General features: G+C 54.9%; 1 protein-coding gene across 1 annotated transcript; it reads left to right on the top strand.

Moving 5' to 3' along the window:
• The first annotated feature begins 2,480 nt into the window (after positions 1-2,480).
• Positions 2,481-11,655, top strand: ST6GALNAC4 (ST6 N-acetylgalactosaminide alpha-2,6-sialyltransferase 4). The gene is made up of 6 exons (XM_052648361.1): positions 2,481-2,628; positions 3,055-3,140; positions 4,703-4,888; positions 7,210-7,622; positions 9,702-9,809; positions 10,952-11,655. The coding sequence occupies exons 2-6, from the start codon at positions 3,129-3,131 to the stop codon at positions 11,202-11,204; spliced, it is 972 nt and encodes a 323-aa protein (XP_052504321.1). The 5' UTR covers positions 2,481-2,628; positions 3,055-3,128; the 3' UTR covers positions 11,205-11,655.
• Positions 11,656-13,502: the final 1,847 nt, after the last annotated feature.

Genomic DNA, 13,502 nt, shown 5'->3' with positions numbered 1-13,502 from the left:
CTGCCTTCAGTCTTTCATCATTCAGTTCAGTTCAGTTCAGTTGCTCAGTCGTATCCAACTCTTTGCGACCCCATGAATCGCAGCACACCAGGCCTCCCTGTCCATCACCAACTCCCAGAGTTCACTCAAATTCATGTCCATCGAGTTGGTGATGCCATCCAGCCATCTCATCCTCTGTCGTCCCCTTCTCCTCCTGCCCTCAATCCCTCCCAGCATCAAGGTCTTTTCCAATGAGTCAACTCTTTGCATGAGGTGGCCAAAGTACTGGAGTTTCAGCTTTAGCATCATTCCTTCCAAAGAACATTCAGGACTGATCTCCTTTAGGATGGACTGGTTGGATCTCCTTGCAGTCCAAGGGACTCTCAAGAGTCTTCTCCAACACCACAGTTCAAAAGCATTAATTCTTCGGCGCTCAGCTTTCTTCACAGCCCAACTCTCACATCCATGCATGACCACTGGAAAAACCATAGCCTTGACTAGATGGACCTTTGTTGGCAAAGTAATGTGTCTGCTTTTGAATACGCTATCTAGGTTGGTCATAACTTTCCTTCCAAGGAGTAAGCGTCTTTTAATTTCATGCCTGCAGTCCCCATCTGCAGTGATTTTGGAGACCCCAAAAATAAAGTCTGACACTGTTTCCACTGTTTCCCCATCTATTTCCCATGAAGTGATGGGACCAGATGCCATGATCTTCGTTTTCTGAATGTTGAGCTTTAAGCCAACTTTTTCACTCTCTGCTTTCACTTTCATCAAGAGGCTTTTGAGTTCCTCTTCACTTTCTGCCATAAGGGTGGTGTCATCTGCATATCTGAGGTTATTGATATTTCTCCCGGCAATCTTGATTCCAGCTTGTGCTTCTTCCAGCCCAGTGTTTCTCATGATGTACTCTGCATAGAAGTTAAATAAGCAGGGTGACAATATACAGCCTTGACATACTCCTTTTCCTATTTGGAACCAGTCTATTGTTCCATGTCCAGTTATAACTGTTGCTTCCTGACCTGTCTACAGATTTCTCAAGAGGCAGGTCAGGTGGTCTGGTATTCCCATCTCTTTCAGAATTTTCCACAGTTTATTGTGATCCACACAATCAAAGGCTTTGGCATAGTCAATAAAGCAGAGATAGATATTTTTCTGGAACTCTCTTGCTTTTTCGATGATCCAGCAGATGTTGGCAATTTGATACCAGCATTATGGGCTTTTCCAAAGTCAGCTCTTCACATCAGGTGGCCAAAGTACTGGAGCTTTAGCTTCTGCATCAGTCCTTCCAATGAATATTCAGGGTTGATTTCCTTTAAGATTGACTGGTTTGATCTTCTTGCAGTCCAAGGGACTCTTAAGAGCCTTCTCTAGTACCACAGTTGGAAAGCATCAATTCTTCAGTGGTCAGCCCTCTTTATAGTCGAACTCTTTGCCTGCTAATTGTGTACAATAAACCAAGTGACTCATGAATTGAATTTTGGTTATGTTTTGTTTATCCCCAGTCCTGTGATTCTAGCCTGGTCTTACCGCTGGACCCTGCAACAAAATAGGGGCATTTGGGAGTTGAAAGTAGGTGGTCAGAGCCCTGGCTTTGCAGTGACTGCCCAGTTCAAATCTTGCTTCTGCCACAAGATGCCCCCACTTTGAGGTAGGTTCTATCATCAACAGAGGAGAAAAACTGAGGCTCATCTGAGGTAGTCCAGGTAAGGATGCCAGAAAGAGTCGGACATGACTGAGCGACTAACACACACAGTTACACTGGACTTTCAGATTTCTAACATAATTAGTGGCTGCTTTCCTGCGTAGTTCGACCGGTAAAGAATCTGCGTGCACTGCTGGAGACCTGGGTTCGATACCTGGGTCGGGAAGATCCCCTGGAGAAAGAAATGGCAACCCACTCCAGTATTCTTGCCTGGAAAATCCCATGAACAGAGGAGCCTGGCGGGCTACAGTCCACAGGGTTGCAAGAGTCGGACGCGACTTAGCGCTATCTTTCTTTCTTTTCTGAAATTCCAATATAAGTGCGCATCCGGTATTTTACTCGGCTACATCCGGCAACCCTATCAAGCTTGAAATCTGGAGCTGCCTGAGCCTAAAACCCCACTTGATTATTCCTGAAGCTCCCCACCCGCAAACTTCAGAAATGGAGAAATTCCAGTCCGGACCACAAGAGAGCGACAAGGCACACAAGGCACCCTCTAGGTCTTTCCTCTGGGGGGCCGTCCACCCCCCCCCAACCCCCCCACCCGCAGGAGCTTGGGAGATGCGTTGAAAGGCGGAAGAGAAGAGATGCCGGAGCTGAGACTCCGCCCTTAGCTGCTGAGGCCGGGCCCAGACCCTGCAGCCTCTCCGCCTCCGCCCACTCCCACGCCCACCGTGCACGCCCCACCCGAGGCGGGCTCGTAGGTCCCGCCCCGCCCCGCCCCCCGCCCCGCCCCCGGAGCCTTCTCCTCCTCCCCGTCCTAGCAAACCCCGCCCCCGCCGGCGGCGGCGCACAATGAGTTTCCAGCCTCCAGAAGCTGAGGCAACGGGGACGGCGACGCCTTAGCCCCGGGGCTCCGGCTTCCTGCCCCGTCCGTCCCGCCCGCGGGCCATGGAGCTCCGAGCAACAGAGGGGGAGCAGCTGGCGCATCCCCGCCTGCCCTCCAGGTTAGCGCCCGAGCGGGGAGGGGTCGGTGGGATCTGGCAGTGGGGTGGAGAGCCCTTGTCCCGTCCAGCCCCAGGCCTCTCTGTTAGTGAGTTAGGCGTTGATGGGAGTCTAGGCTCCAGGCTCCTGCTGCTTATCTGACCCAGAATAGATGGGGTGGCCTTGAGCCCTGGGCTTCTCTTGTCTACCTCTCCTTCCCCATCTGTGCAATGGGGACTGGGTTGGCGGGAGGTTTCAGCTCCTTTAGGAAGAGATTACAGCTCCTTTAGGATGGGGACGGTGCTTGCCCCGTGTTTGGGGACTTGAGGGCGTGTGATTCCCAGAAGCCGTCTGCCCTGACCCAGGCCTGTATCCTCCCCTGCCTCAGTATCCCTGGGCAGTTTCCTCGGAGGCCTGGGACCCAGCTCTGAGTGTCTGGGTCTTGGCAGGTCCCTGGCTCCCATCCCTTCCCAGCCTGATCCCGGGAGGCAGCAGCCACTGGCTACTGAGCGGCAGTGACAGCATGAAGGCTCCGGTAAGTGGCAGAAGGAGGAAGGCTCACAGGGGAGGTGGCTTCCGGCCCAGTAGCTTCTCCCCCCCACCCCCCAACTCCCCACCCCAGGGCTGACTGTCACTTCTGATTCCACTGCTCCTGAGCTGAAGGAGACCGGCAGACCAGCCTCAAAGTCCAGCCCTGATCTGGCAGGCTATGTGGCCCCAGGCAAGTGGCATTCCCTCTCTGGTTTCAGTATTTTGCTCCTCTTCTATGTATAATGGAGATAATAGTACTGCCTCCTGTGAGCATCGAGGGGTCACCCAGGTGAGGCATCTCCCTGGGAGCAGGGTATGTTGTGAAAGTTCAGTTTAGCAGAGTCTTGAGTTTATTCAGGAGCCCCTGGCGAGAGCCTTGAATGTTGTGGGAAGTCAGCCGTGGCTGCCTGAATCAAGGTCTCTGGGTCCCTGCAGGCAGGGAACCAGGTGCCAAGCACAGCTTGAGGCCTCAGGGGCTGAACCCCCTCCTCCGCACAGCTGGTCTCACAGAGATTTATTTTTAGGAGCTGAAGTGGCTTGTGGGCAGAAAAGGGAGGGCCTCTGACAGGATATGCCCAAGGAGGGGACTGGTGGGGCCTACTTTTTCACCTCTGATTTTCAGAGAGCCCTAGCCAGCTGCCAGCTGGTTCCTGAGACCGAGGGACCTGTGTCTTAGGCAGGCTTGGAGACCGGTTAGAGCCCAGAGAGACACAGGTGGTGACCAAGGTGGCCCAGCACACAATGGCAGGCCAGGGTTGCGTCCCCCCACCAGGCAGCCCCTCCTTGAAGGCTCGGTGGAGGTATTCACTACATCCGCCAGCCGGGCAGGGGGCCAGGAGGGCTTCCTGGTTCACGTGGCCTCTGGGGACGTGGTTTCTGCAGGAGGGAGCCTCAAGCCTGCAGCTCTCAGTTCTTGAAACCGTTTGCTGAGTGACGCTTCCCTATATCCCCTTCTACTGTCTCTTTACTCACAGGGTCTGCTGACCCAGGTCATGGTCATCAGCTTGGGGAGGGGACGGCTCTGGGTGTGCGAGACAGCCTGAAGCCGGGGTCTGAAGGGAACTGGTGGCCCTTCTGCTGGGCCATGCCTGTCCTCATGTGCACAGCACTTTATGGTAGCCCTTTGGCTGCTGTCCTCAGAGTGAGTTCCCACTGTGGGTAGTATCAGTTTCATAGAGGAAGCAGGCCCAGAGACATAGACAGGTATACCCAAGGCTGCACAGGGCACCTCAGCTTTCTGGTTAAGAGGATGGTTTTTGATTTGGAGACCCCACCCTGCTGCTTTCTTACTGTGTGGCCTTGAGTTACCTACCCATTTTCATCCCAAATTGGTTTCCTTATCTAGAATATTGGGATAATAGGGCTTATCTCAGTCATGCATGGGCTCTGAACCTGACAGCCCAGAGGCAGGCCTGGCTAACAGAGACTGTGGCCTCTGCTGATGTTCTGGGAACTACTGAGCTGGGATTTGGACCCATGAGGCTGGGGATCCCAGCGGCAGCTTCTAGGAGCTCCAGCAACACCGCCCCCTGCCAACTCACACCCCGTGACCGCTGTCTCCCCCAGCGTCGGCTCCTGCTCATCGTCCTCTGCTCTGTCGGCTTCTCGGCTGTCTACATCCTGCTGTGCTACTGGGCCTGCCTGCCCTTCTGCTCAGCCTTCTGCCTGGACCCCCACCTCTCTATCAAGTCCAGGCCCACCGTGCCGGGGCCTCTGCACTTCAGTGGCTACAGTAGCGTGCCAGATGGGAAGGTGAGTTTGCTGGGCAGCGTGTCGGGGGGTGGGGGGTAGGCCCAGCCAAGGTTGCCAGGGTTCTCCCTGGCTCTCCGGGGACTGTGAGAACTGGGCTCATGTCAGGCCAGCCTGGATCCTGGACTTGGCTCCTCTGCTGAAGCTGACCAGTCCCTTTACCTCTCTGAGCTTCAAATTCTAGGAGGAAATTTTTTTTTTTCCAATTGTGGCTGCACTGCATGGCTTGCTGGATCTTAATTCCCCGATTAGGGCTTGAATCCAGGCCACAGCAGTGAAAGCGCTGAGTCCTAACTACTGGACCACCAGGGTATTCCTAAATGTCTTTTTTTTTTTTAATTCAGTGAACATTGCCTGACTGCTCTCAGCTGGGTACTGGGGATAAAAAAGATGAGTTAGGCAGGGTGGCCACCTGGAACTCCTGGTCCAGCCTGGGAACCAGACAGCATCACATCATGGTGGTACATGCAGCTTTAGAGTTATTAATAACTGTCCACGCACAACCCATCTATTTAGCAAGTGTGTATTTGGTGCCTTAGATGTGCTCTGCCTTGTGCTGATACCTGCTGGGGATACAGAGCTGTCCCTCTATAGGAGACAGGGACAGTGGAGCCCAGGGGTGACAAGCCAGCTGAGGCCCCTGCCCATGGCATGCACCTCCCCATGCTTGCTTTGCCAGGCGAGGTTCAGAACGCTTTACACCGCTCACCCTGATTTCAGCAGCCCCGGCTGGTAGGCTTCTCAAAGGCATCTCCCAACGACACCTGGTGCGGGAAGGTCCGAGCTCGGAGTCTGCCAGCTCTCCGAGTGTTGGTCAGAGGGAGGAGGGCTCAGGGACCTTGCGTTGGAGATCTATTTCAGGTCTTCATCCCTCTGAGTCGCAGTTGCCTCATCTGTAAAAGGCAATCATTGTGGTTCCTACCTCGGTAGGATTGCTCTGCAGGTCCAACTGAGTGATTCATGGACAGTGTTTCGAATGGGTGCTGTATAAATCTTTGATCAAGATGCAAAAACAGCTGAGGTGAGAGGGACAAACTCAAGTGCCACCAGGTTTGGCCAAGAGGAACAAGCGGCGAGGTGGGCTGGGTAGACGCTGTCCCAGCTTCCGTGGTCTCAGCTAGTGTTCATTTCAGATGCTCAGAGCTCATGAGGACATGGCCCCAGGATGGCCAGATCCCCTGAGTTTGTTAACAGAGCAGAAAATCTTAGAGTGTCAAAAGGGCTGATTTCTGTTAAGGATTCATTGTCGTAAAGATCCTGCAGAACAGGACAAGCAGAACACCTTCTGGGGCTGATGGTGACCTTGGATCTGAATAGACCACAGTTGTCAGCTCAGGCTCAAACTGAGGGCAGAATAAGGAAGTTTTGTTCTTTATTGCCAGGGCATGGAAAATGGGGCTACGAGTCCTTAAATCAACACTGTGTTAGATGTAAACTGTCCCTGAGTGGGCTACAACTGTGTGTCTTTTATCGACTAGATTGAATGTTCCCATATCCTTTACAGGCCTCCATAAACCCGTGTTCCCAAAGAGGGCATGGAGGTCTGGGGTAGGCAGCAAGTCTTCTCTCTGGGAGCCCTGACCTCCAGTGACAGTTTGCAGACTTGTTGGATTGGCTCCTGCCTCTTACGAGATGATGAGGTGGGGTAGTGCCCTCAGTCTGTGCTGATCACTCTCTAGGCATTTTTAATTGAATCCTTAAAACTTGATCAAGTAGATGCTATTTTCATCCCTTATTTATAGGTGAGGAAATTGAGGCTCAGAGAGACAAAGTAACTTGCGTTAAGCACACATAACTAGGATGGGGCAGAGCCCGGGTTCAGGCTCAGAACCAGAGGTTCCCAATGTTGTCATGGGCTTTTATTTATAAACTGGGACAAGGAAAATGGGACTTGGGCAGAGGAGGAAGCGACTTAAAAGTAATTCGGAAGAGCTGAGGTTCATATTTACCTAACAAACATATAACTGACTCCTAGTCTGTGCCAGGAACTGCTCTAAATGCTTAATAAATATTGACTTATATAACCCTAACAAGAAAATGCAATGTAGGGCCTCATAGGGCCTTAGCAACAGAAACCAGGGCCAAAAATGTGGCTGATGGGGCAGCAGGGTCCTTGAGCATAGAATCTCAGCTCTGCCGCTTGTCACTGATATGACCTTTAGAAAGTCATTCCAACTGCCTAGCCTCTGTTTCCTCATCTGCAAAAGGTGTTGATGAAGTCCTTGTAGCTGATACAGGTGGTCAGGGCTTTTCCTGGATGGAGAAGGCAGGGTGGAAGCTACGTGCCCAGGACTTCCTTTCTTTCTCTCTACCTCCCCCTGCAGCCTCTGGTCCGAGAGCCGTGCCGCAGCTGCGCCGTGGTGTCCAGCTCAGGCCAGATGCTGGGCTCGGGCCTGGGTGCCAAGATTGACGGCGCTGAGTGCGTACTGCGCATGAACCAGGCGCCCACCATGGGCTTTGAGGCAGACGTGGGCCAGCGGAGCACCCTGCGGGTCATCTCTCACACAAGCGTGCCTCTGCTGCTGCGAAACTACTCCCACTATTTCCAGCAGGCCCGGGACACGCTCTATGTGGTGTGGGGCCAGGGGAAGCACATGGACCGGGCGCTGGGTGGCCGCACCTACCGTGCACTGCTGCAGCTCACCAGGATGTACCCCGGCCTGCAGGTGTACACATTCACTGAGCGCATGATGGCCTACTGTGACCAGGTCTTCCAGGATGAGACTGGCAAGAACCGGTGAGCGTGAGCCAGGGGGCTGGCCTGCTGGGGATCTCCCTGGAAGCTGGGGGCCTGCCTTCTCCAGGAGCCTCTGGTCCATTGAGGGTCTGCTCTGTCTGGCACTGGGGCTCAGCTGTGATAGAGGCAGGCGTCATCCTGCCCTCTGATGGGGACAGGAATCAGAGAAACTGTCATCATTGAATGACCGTATAGATGTTCCACATGGCGGTGAAGGGCGTTCGGCCTCACCAGTATACACTGTGGCGGGGCAGGGTGGGGGTTGGTGGTGGTGTTGGGGAGCAGTGTGGGGCCATGGCAGGGAGCTCTTCTCTTTGGAGGGGATGCTCTGAGACCTGAATTGGTTTCTGATGTCCCTTCCAGAGAATGAAAGTAACAGTGCCAGTTCTAACAGCCCTTTTTGTGCACCAGATACTGAGCTAAGTACTCTTGCCTTCAAGATCTCATTTTATCCAACGCCCCAAAGAGCACTTGAACTCCTATGGCTTCCTCCTCTGCACACTGGCTATTCCTCCACCTCCCCAGCTCAGAAAATACACCCACCAGCCTCCAGTTTTTTAGTCAAACACTTGACTTTGCCCTCGACTCCCCTTGTTTCATCACCTGCCACATAGGATGGGCTCTCGAATCTCCTTCCTTGCCCACGGGTACCTCCTTGACCTAAGCCACCATCCTTCTCTGTTTTTTTTTGGTAATATTTTTATTTTTTTTATTTATTTGACTGTGCCTGGTCTTAGTTGCAGCACACGGGATCTTTGTTGTGGCATGCCAGATCTTTAGTTGTGGCATACAAACTCTTAGCTGCAGAATGTGGGATCTAGTTTCCTGACCAGGGATCGAACCCGGGCCCTCTGCACTGAGAGCACAGAGTCTTAGCCACTGGACCACAGGGAAGTCCCCACACTCCCCTGCACTTGCAGCAGCCCCTGCAGTCTGATCTCTGAGTGCCCCAGTGAGTTCATCCCACTAGTCACCTGGCCTCACCCTACAGCAGCTTCGCATCACATGGAAAATAAAGTCCAGACTCCTACCTCCTCCCCTCCCCGGGCCTTTGTGCCCTTGCATGGTCTGTCCCTGCCTGCTTCTGTGGCCTCATCGTCCGTCGCTTACCCTGCTCCAGCCGCACTGGCCGTGGACATCCACACTGCTCTCACCTGCAGGCCTTTGCACATGCCGTTCCTCCCCGCAGATCCTCCCTTGCGTTCAATATGGATGGAGTTTCTCCTTGGCCCCGTCTGAAGGAACACCTCCTACCTGACAGCCTTCATCCCATTCTTTTGTTTCCTTGTCTTCCCAGCATGTCTCTTCCAGCTGCCCCCTTCCTTGAGAATGTTAGCGCTGGGTGGGGCCGCTTCATGGCCAGCTCAGGAATTGGGAGGTGTTAGGTTTGAATGGCTGAACCACCCCGCAGCCCTTCAGTAGAGCCCGAGATGAATGGCCATCGGCTGGGAAAGTAATCAGTACTGGGGCTTTTGAGAGAGGCAAGGCCAGGTCCAGCTCCAGGTCCCATGCTCTGAGTTGGGGGTTGGGCCTTGAGGGAGGAGCTGGGCTGACAGTATTCCCTTTCCATCACCGCCTATAGTTACCCCATGTTACCCATGGGTCCCTGAGGCTCAGAGAGGTTCATAAGCAAATTGGATGCCCCGGAGCAGATTCAGGGTTCAAGTTGAAAACTGCTTGACTCTAGACAACCCTCTTTCCTGCTTTCAATGGCTGTGTTTCTGCTGCTTTCTGCTGTCTCTGCAAGCTTGGTCCCTGAGATGCGGAGAGGGTCTGACCACGGCTGATGGATCATCATTGTTGCGGGCGTGGTTTGCTCAAGTCCTGTGTGGATGGGCAGAAGATGAACAGACCTGGGTTGGCACCCACGCCTACCTCTTGCCCACTGCTGGCCTTGGGCCAGACCTTCTGGCTCCCCAGTGTCCCCCAGAGCCTCTCTGTGGGGGTCGAAGTGAGAAGCCCTTGACTGGGAGGGGAACCAGTGCTGTGTGGTGAACAAGTGCTGAAGCTGGGGCCACCTTCCTTCCAAGTTGAGGTGGGGGACATGGCCAGCTGACTGTGCGTCCCTCCCCCGGCCAGGAGGCAGTCCGGGTCCTTCCTCAGCACCGGCTGGTTCACTATGATTCTCGCCCTGGAGCTGTGTGAGGAGATCGTGGTCTACGGGATGGTCAGCGACAGCTACTGCAGGTCAGGCCAGCCAGGAGCCAGGCGGTGGTGGGGGACACCATGTTCGGGCCCTACGCTGAGGGTGTGTGGGCTTCCGCGTGAGTAGCCAAGGCACAGACAGCCCTTGGACTTGGTACGTGGTGGGAAGGAGCCCAACCTGTAAAACAGGCTGGGTCCCAACCTCCGCTCTGCCCAGGTGGCCTTGGGCCCGGCCGCCACCTGCTGGGGCAACCATTTTGTCAGGTCAAAGAGAGCAAATGACCACACTGTCCTCAGAAGCTTGTGGAAAGGTTTAGCGAGAGAATGATCTACTGAAGTCCTCACCCCAGCCTCAGGTCTGCCGTGCGTGTCCGTGATCAGCTGTTATGCCTAAGCTTTAACCTGTGATCTAGTTCAACACTGTCATAGCTCCCATCACTGAACTAAAGGGGCCCCACGTTTTTACCCTCTTGTTTTTTGGGCGAACTTCTTTGCTGAGCACGTGGGCAAGATGAAAGTAGCTGCTCTCTACCAGGATGCCTGGCTAGACTGCCTGTGGGTAGGTGGGTGTGCAGGCCTGGCAGTTACATGCTGCGGGGAACCAGGGGTCCCTCAACCATGAGCCCGGCACCAGGCACTTTGCATTTTTTGACCTGTGGTTTTAGCTTTCCTGGTGGCTCAGACTGTAAAGCATCTGCCTGCAATGTGGGCTGACCCAGGTTTGATCACTGGGTCGGGAAGATACCCTGGAGAAGGAAATGGCAACCCACTCCAGTACTCTTGCCTGGAAAATTCCATGGATGGAGGAACCTGGTAGGCTACAGTCCGTGGGGTCACGAAGAGTCAGACACGACTGAGCCACTTCACTTTCACTTTCAGCCAAGAAGGTAAATGTCACCATCCCCGTTTTACAGATGGGTTATTGAGGCTCAGGGTGTTTGTCTTGGCCTTGAGTCACCCAGCTCACTCGCAAGAGGTACAGCCAGAGCTTGAACCCTCGGCCTTTAGAATCCTCGGGGGCTGCCCTGTTCCTCCTATATCTGTCTTGGCCTCCTTTGGGACCAGGCCTGTGGGACTCTTTGGTCCGTAGGGCTGGGTGAGGGTTGATCCTGGCAGGTGGCAGGGTCTGGCGGGAGGCGGGCCAGTTGGGGTGCCTCACACCTGTCCCTCTTCCCCACCCGCAGGGAGGAGCATCACCCCTCGGTGCCTTACCACTACTTCGAGAAGGGCCGGCTGGACGAGTGTCAAATGTACCTGGCGCATGAGCGGGCACCCCGCAGCGCCCACCGCTTCATCACCGAGAAGGCCGTGTTCTCTCGCTGGGCCAAGAAGAGGCCCATCGTCTTTGCCCACCCATCCTGGAGGACGCAGTGGCCCCATCGCCACAGCGCCATCACCAGGCCTCTGTTGCAGCCACACTCCGCCAAAAACGCTTAATTTATGGATCCTGCCTTCTGCCATGTGCCGAGCGGACCTGAGTTCCCTTCCAGCCATACCCTTGGGGACACTTGGAGCCATCTCGGGCTTCTAGACTTGGGGAGAGAGGAGGAGGCCTCTGGTGACCTTTGCAGCCTCCTCCCCACGCCTGCTCCCTGAGTAATCTGAGTCTTCGTTTTCAAGGTCTTCCCACCTCTGAGTCTGTCCAGTGGCCTTTGCCCTGGGGGCTGGTGGCCCCCAGTCACCAACACTATGAATTTCAACCGAGCACCAGCCCTGGTCCTTCCTCTCTGCACTCCTTCTCCACCTGCCTTTGGTGCCACACTTCCCAGGCTGGTTGCCCTCAGCGGGGCAGCCTAGAGCTTGGGGTTCGTTGGATGACGGGTGGAGCCTTTGAACTGTGACTGCCAGGGCCACCTCTGGAGTTTACGGGTAAATGTGTTTTCTGGAAGCTTGTCCTGGCTATTGTCATGTGTCTGAGGGTGGGAACTGGAGCTTCTCTGCTCACCACAATCCCATAACCTATTGCCTTGAGGGGAGACCTCCAGCCAGCTGGCCTTCTGGCCGTCTAATCGGCCTGCCTGTTTCTTCCTCGAGAGCCTATCTGCTTCCCCACCAGCTCAGAGTGTGTGGCCCCATGGCAGCACATAGCCCAGGAAATGCCCCAGATCAGAGGCTTCCATGGGATTCCCACCCTTCACTGGGAGAGGAGTCAGGGTGGGAGGAAATTCCCCCACATCACGTTCCCTTCCTGGTTCAGGGTCAGATTCCAAGGGCCTGGCCAGTTCAATTCCCAGTTAACTCTGGAGTTCGTTACACTGCCAGAAAGGGAAGTGGGGGGCAGGCCAGGGGCTTTGCTTCTCTGCGCGGTAAAGTGGAAAAGCAGACCCACCATGGAACAGGGGATGGACGGTGTGCAGCCACCCTGGGGTGGGGTTAGAGTTAACCCAGTGCACAGATGACACGAAGCCACCAGGTTGAGCCAGGATGCAATCCCAGGTCTGAGAGCTGCAGCTGAGTGTCTGGGCCCCCTGCACCCGGTGGTTGGAAAAAGGGCTTCACTCCCCCTCCCTTCTTCCTAACTTCCTCCCTTTTCCCCATTTCTGGAGACCAGGAGACTAATGGTGGGCCAGGACCCCAAGGTCTCAGCTGGGATCGAGCCCTTGGGTGCTAGCTTGCAGCTCCAGGGCTCAGCCAGTTGATTGACGGGCGACCTGTGCAGTTACCTCGGGCACCAGGCTTAGCTTAATGTTCTGCAGTTTCCACTTGACACTCTTTTTTTTTTTTTTTTTTTAAATTAACAAGGGGCTACACCTTTTCATTTGGCACTGGACCTACTGATCACGTGTAGCTGGAATGTTCCCCTCCCATACCCATCCTTGTCAGGAGAGTCTGGAGACCTGGCATTTGGCCCACAGCCCTCTTGTGCCCTGCCTCCCCTTACCCAGTTTCCGGCGGCCCCAGAAGTCTCTGCAGGCGTGGGAGGAGAGCCCTGAGATGGGGAGGCAGGGAGCCACGCTGTGGGAGGCAGCAGGCTGGCGGCCAAGCCACAACTGCTGGCCTGGCAGTGGCGAGTGTTTCTAAGCTGGTGTTGGGCAGAGGTAAGGGGCAATGTGACCTCGCAGCTGGTGGCAGGGCTGGGGGGAGGTTGGTGGGGGAACTTACAGGCTCAGAGAGAGGACTCGAGTCAGACTTGGCTTCATTCTGGCTCTACTTCCTGCTGCAGGACCCTGATAAGTTAGTGCCTCCCTCCTGGCCTCAGTTTCCTCACTTGTAAAAGGCACAGGGGTAGGCGCAGGGAGTAGTCATACAACTCCACAGGAGAGAGATGGCACCCATGAAGTGGGGTGCCATCACTTTCAGTGGGGTCTCTGTTCACCCAGCCCTGCCTGCCCTGGTGGTAAGGGATGGGCAGGAAGACCTCCCACCGCCATCAGCTGTGTCTGCTCATAACATCACCCTCGGTCTCCCAGGCCCAGGGTCTGCTGGGTTTGATTGGATTACAACTCCAGCCCATCCCAGGAGGTTGCCTCCCCATCCTGTTCCATTACTTGGGAAAGGCAGGCCCAACCCTTGGTGTCCAGTGTACAGAGGCACCTCTGTCTTGGCCCTGCCCTTGGGTGGGTTGGAGGTTTATTGCTTTGTTAACCCAGATGTCTTTCTGGAGTGGTAACCTGGCAGCCACGATCCACCAGCCACTTCCTCCAGGCACACGAAGATGACTGGAGGTTGGATCGGGGCCTGCTGACGTTCTCTGGACCCCCTTCTCTGCCACTGCAGTTCCTGCAGCTTCCCGGA

The sequence above is a fragment of the Budorcas taxicolor genome, chromosome 11, assembly GCF_023091745.1.
Source record: "Budorcas taxicolor isolate Tak-1 chromosome 11, Takin1.1, whole genome shotgun sequence".
Lineage (NCBI taxonomy): Eukaryota > Metazoa > Chordata > Mammalia > Artiodactyla > Bovidae > Budorcas > Budorcas taxicolor.
The sequence above is the reverse complement of the archived record's forward strand: the minus strand, read 5'-3'. Positions and strand labels throughout refer to the sequence as shown.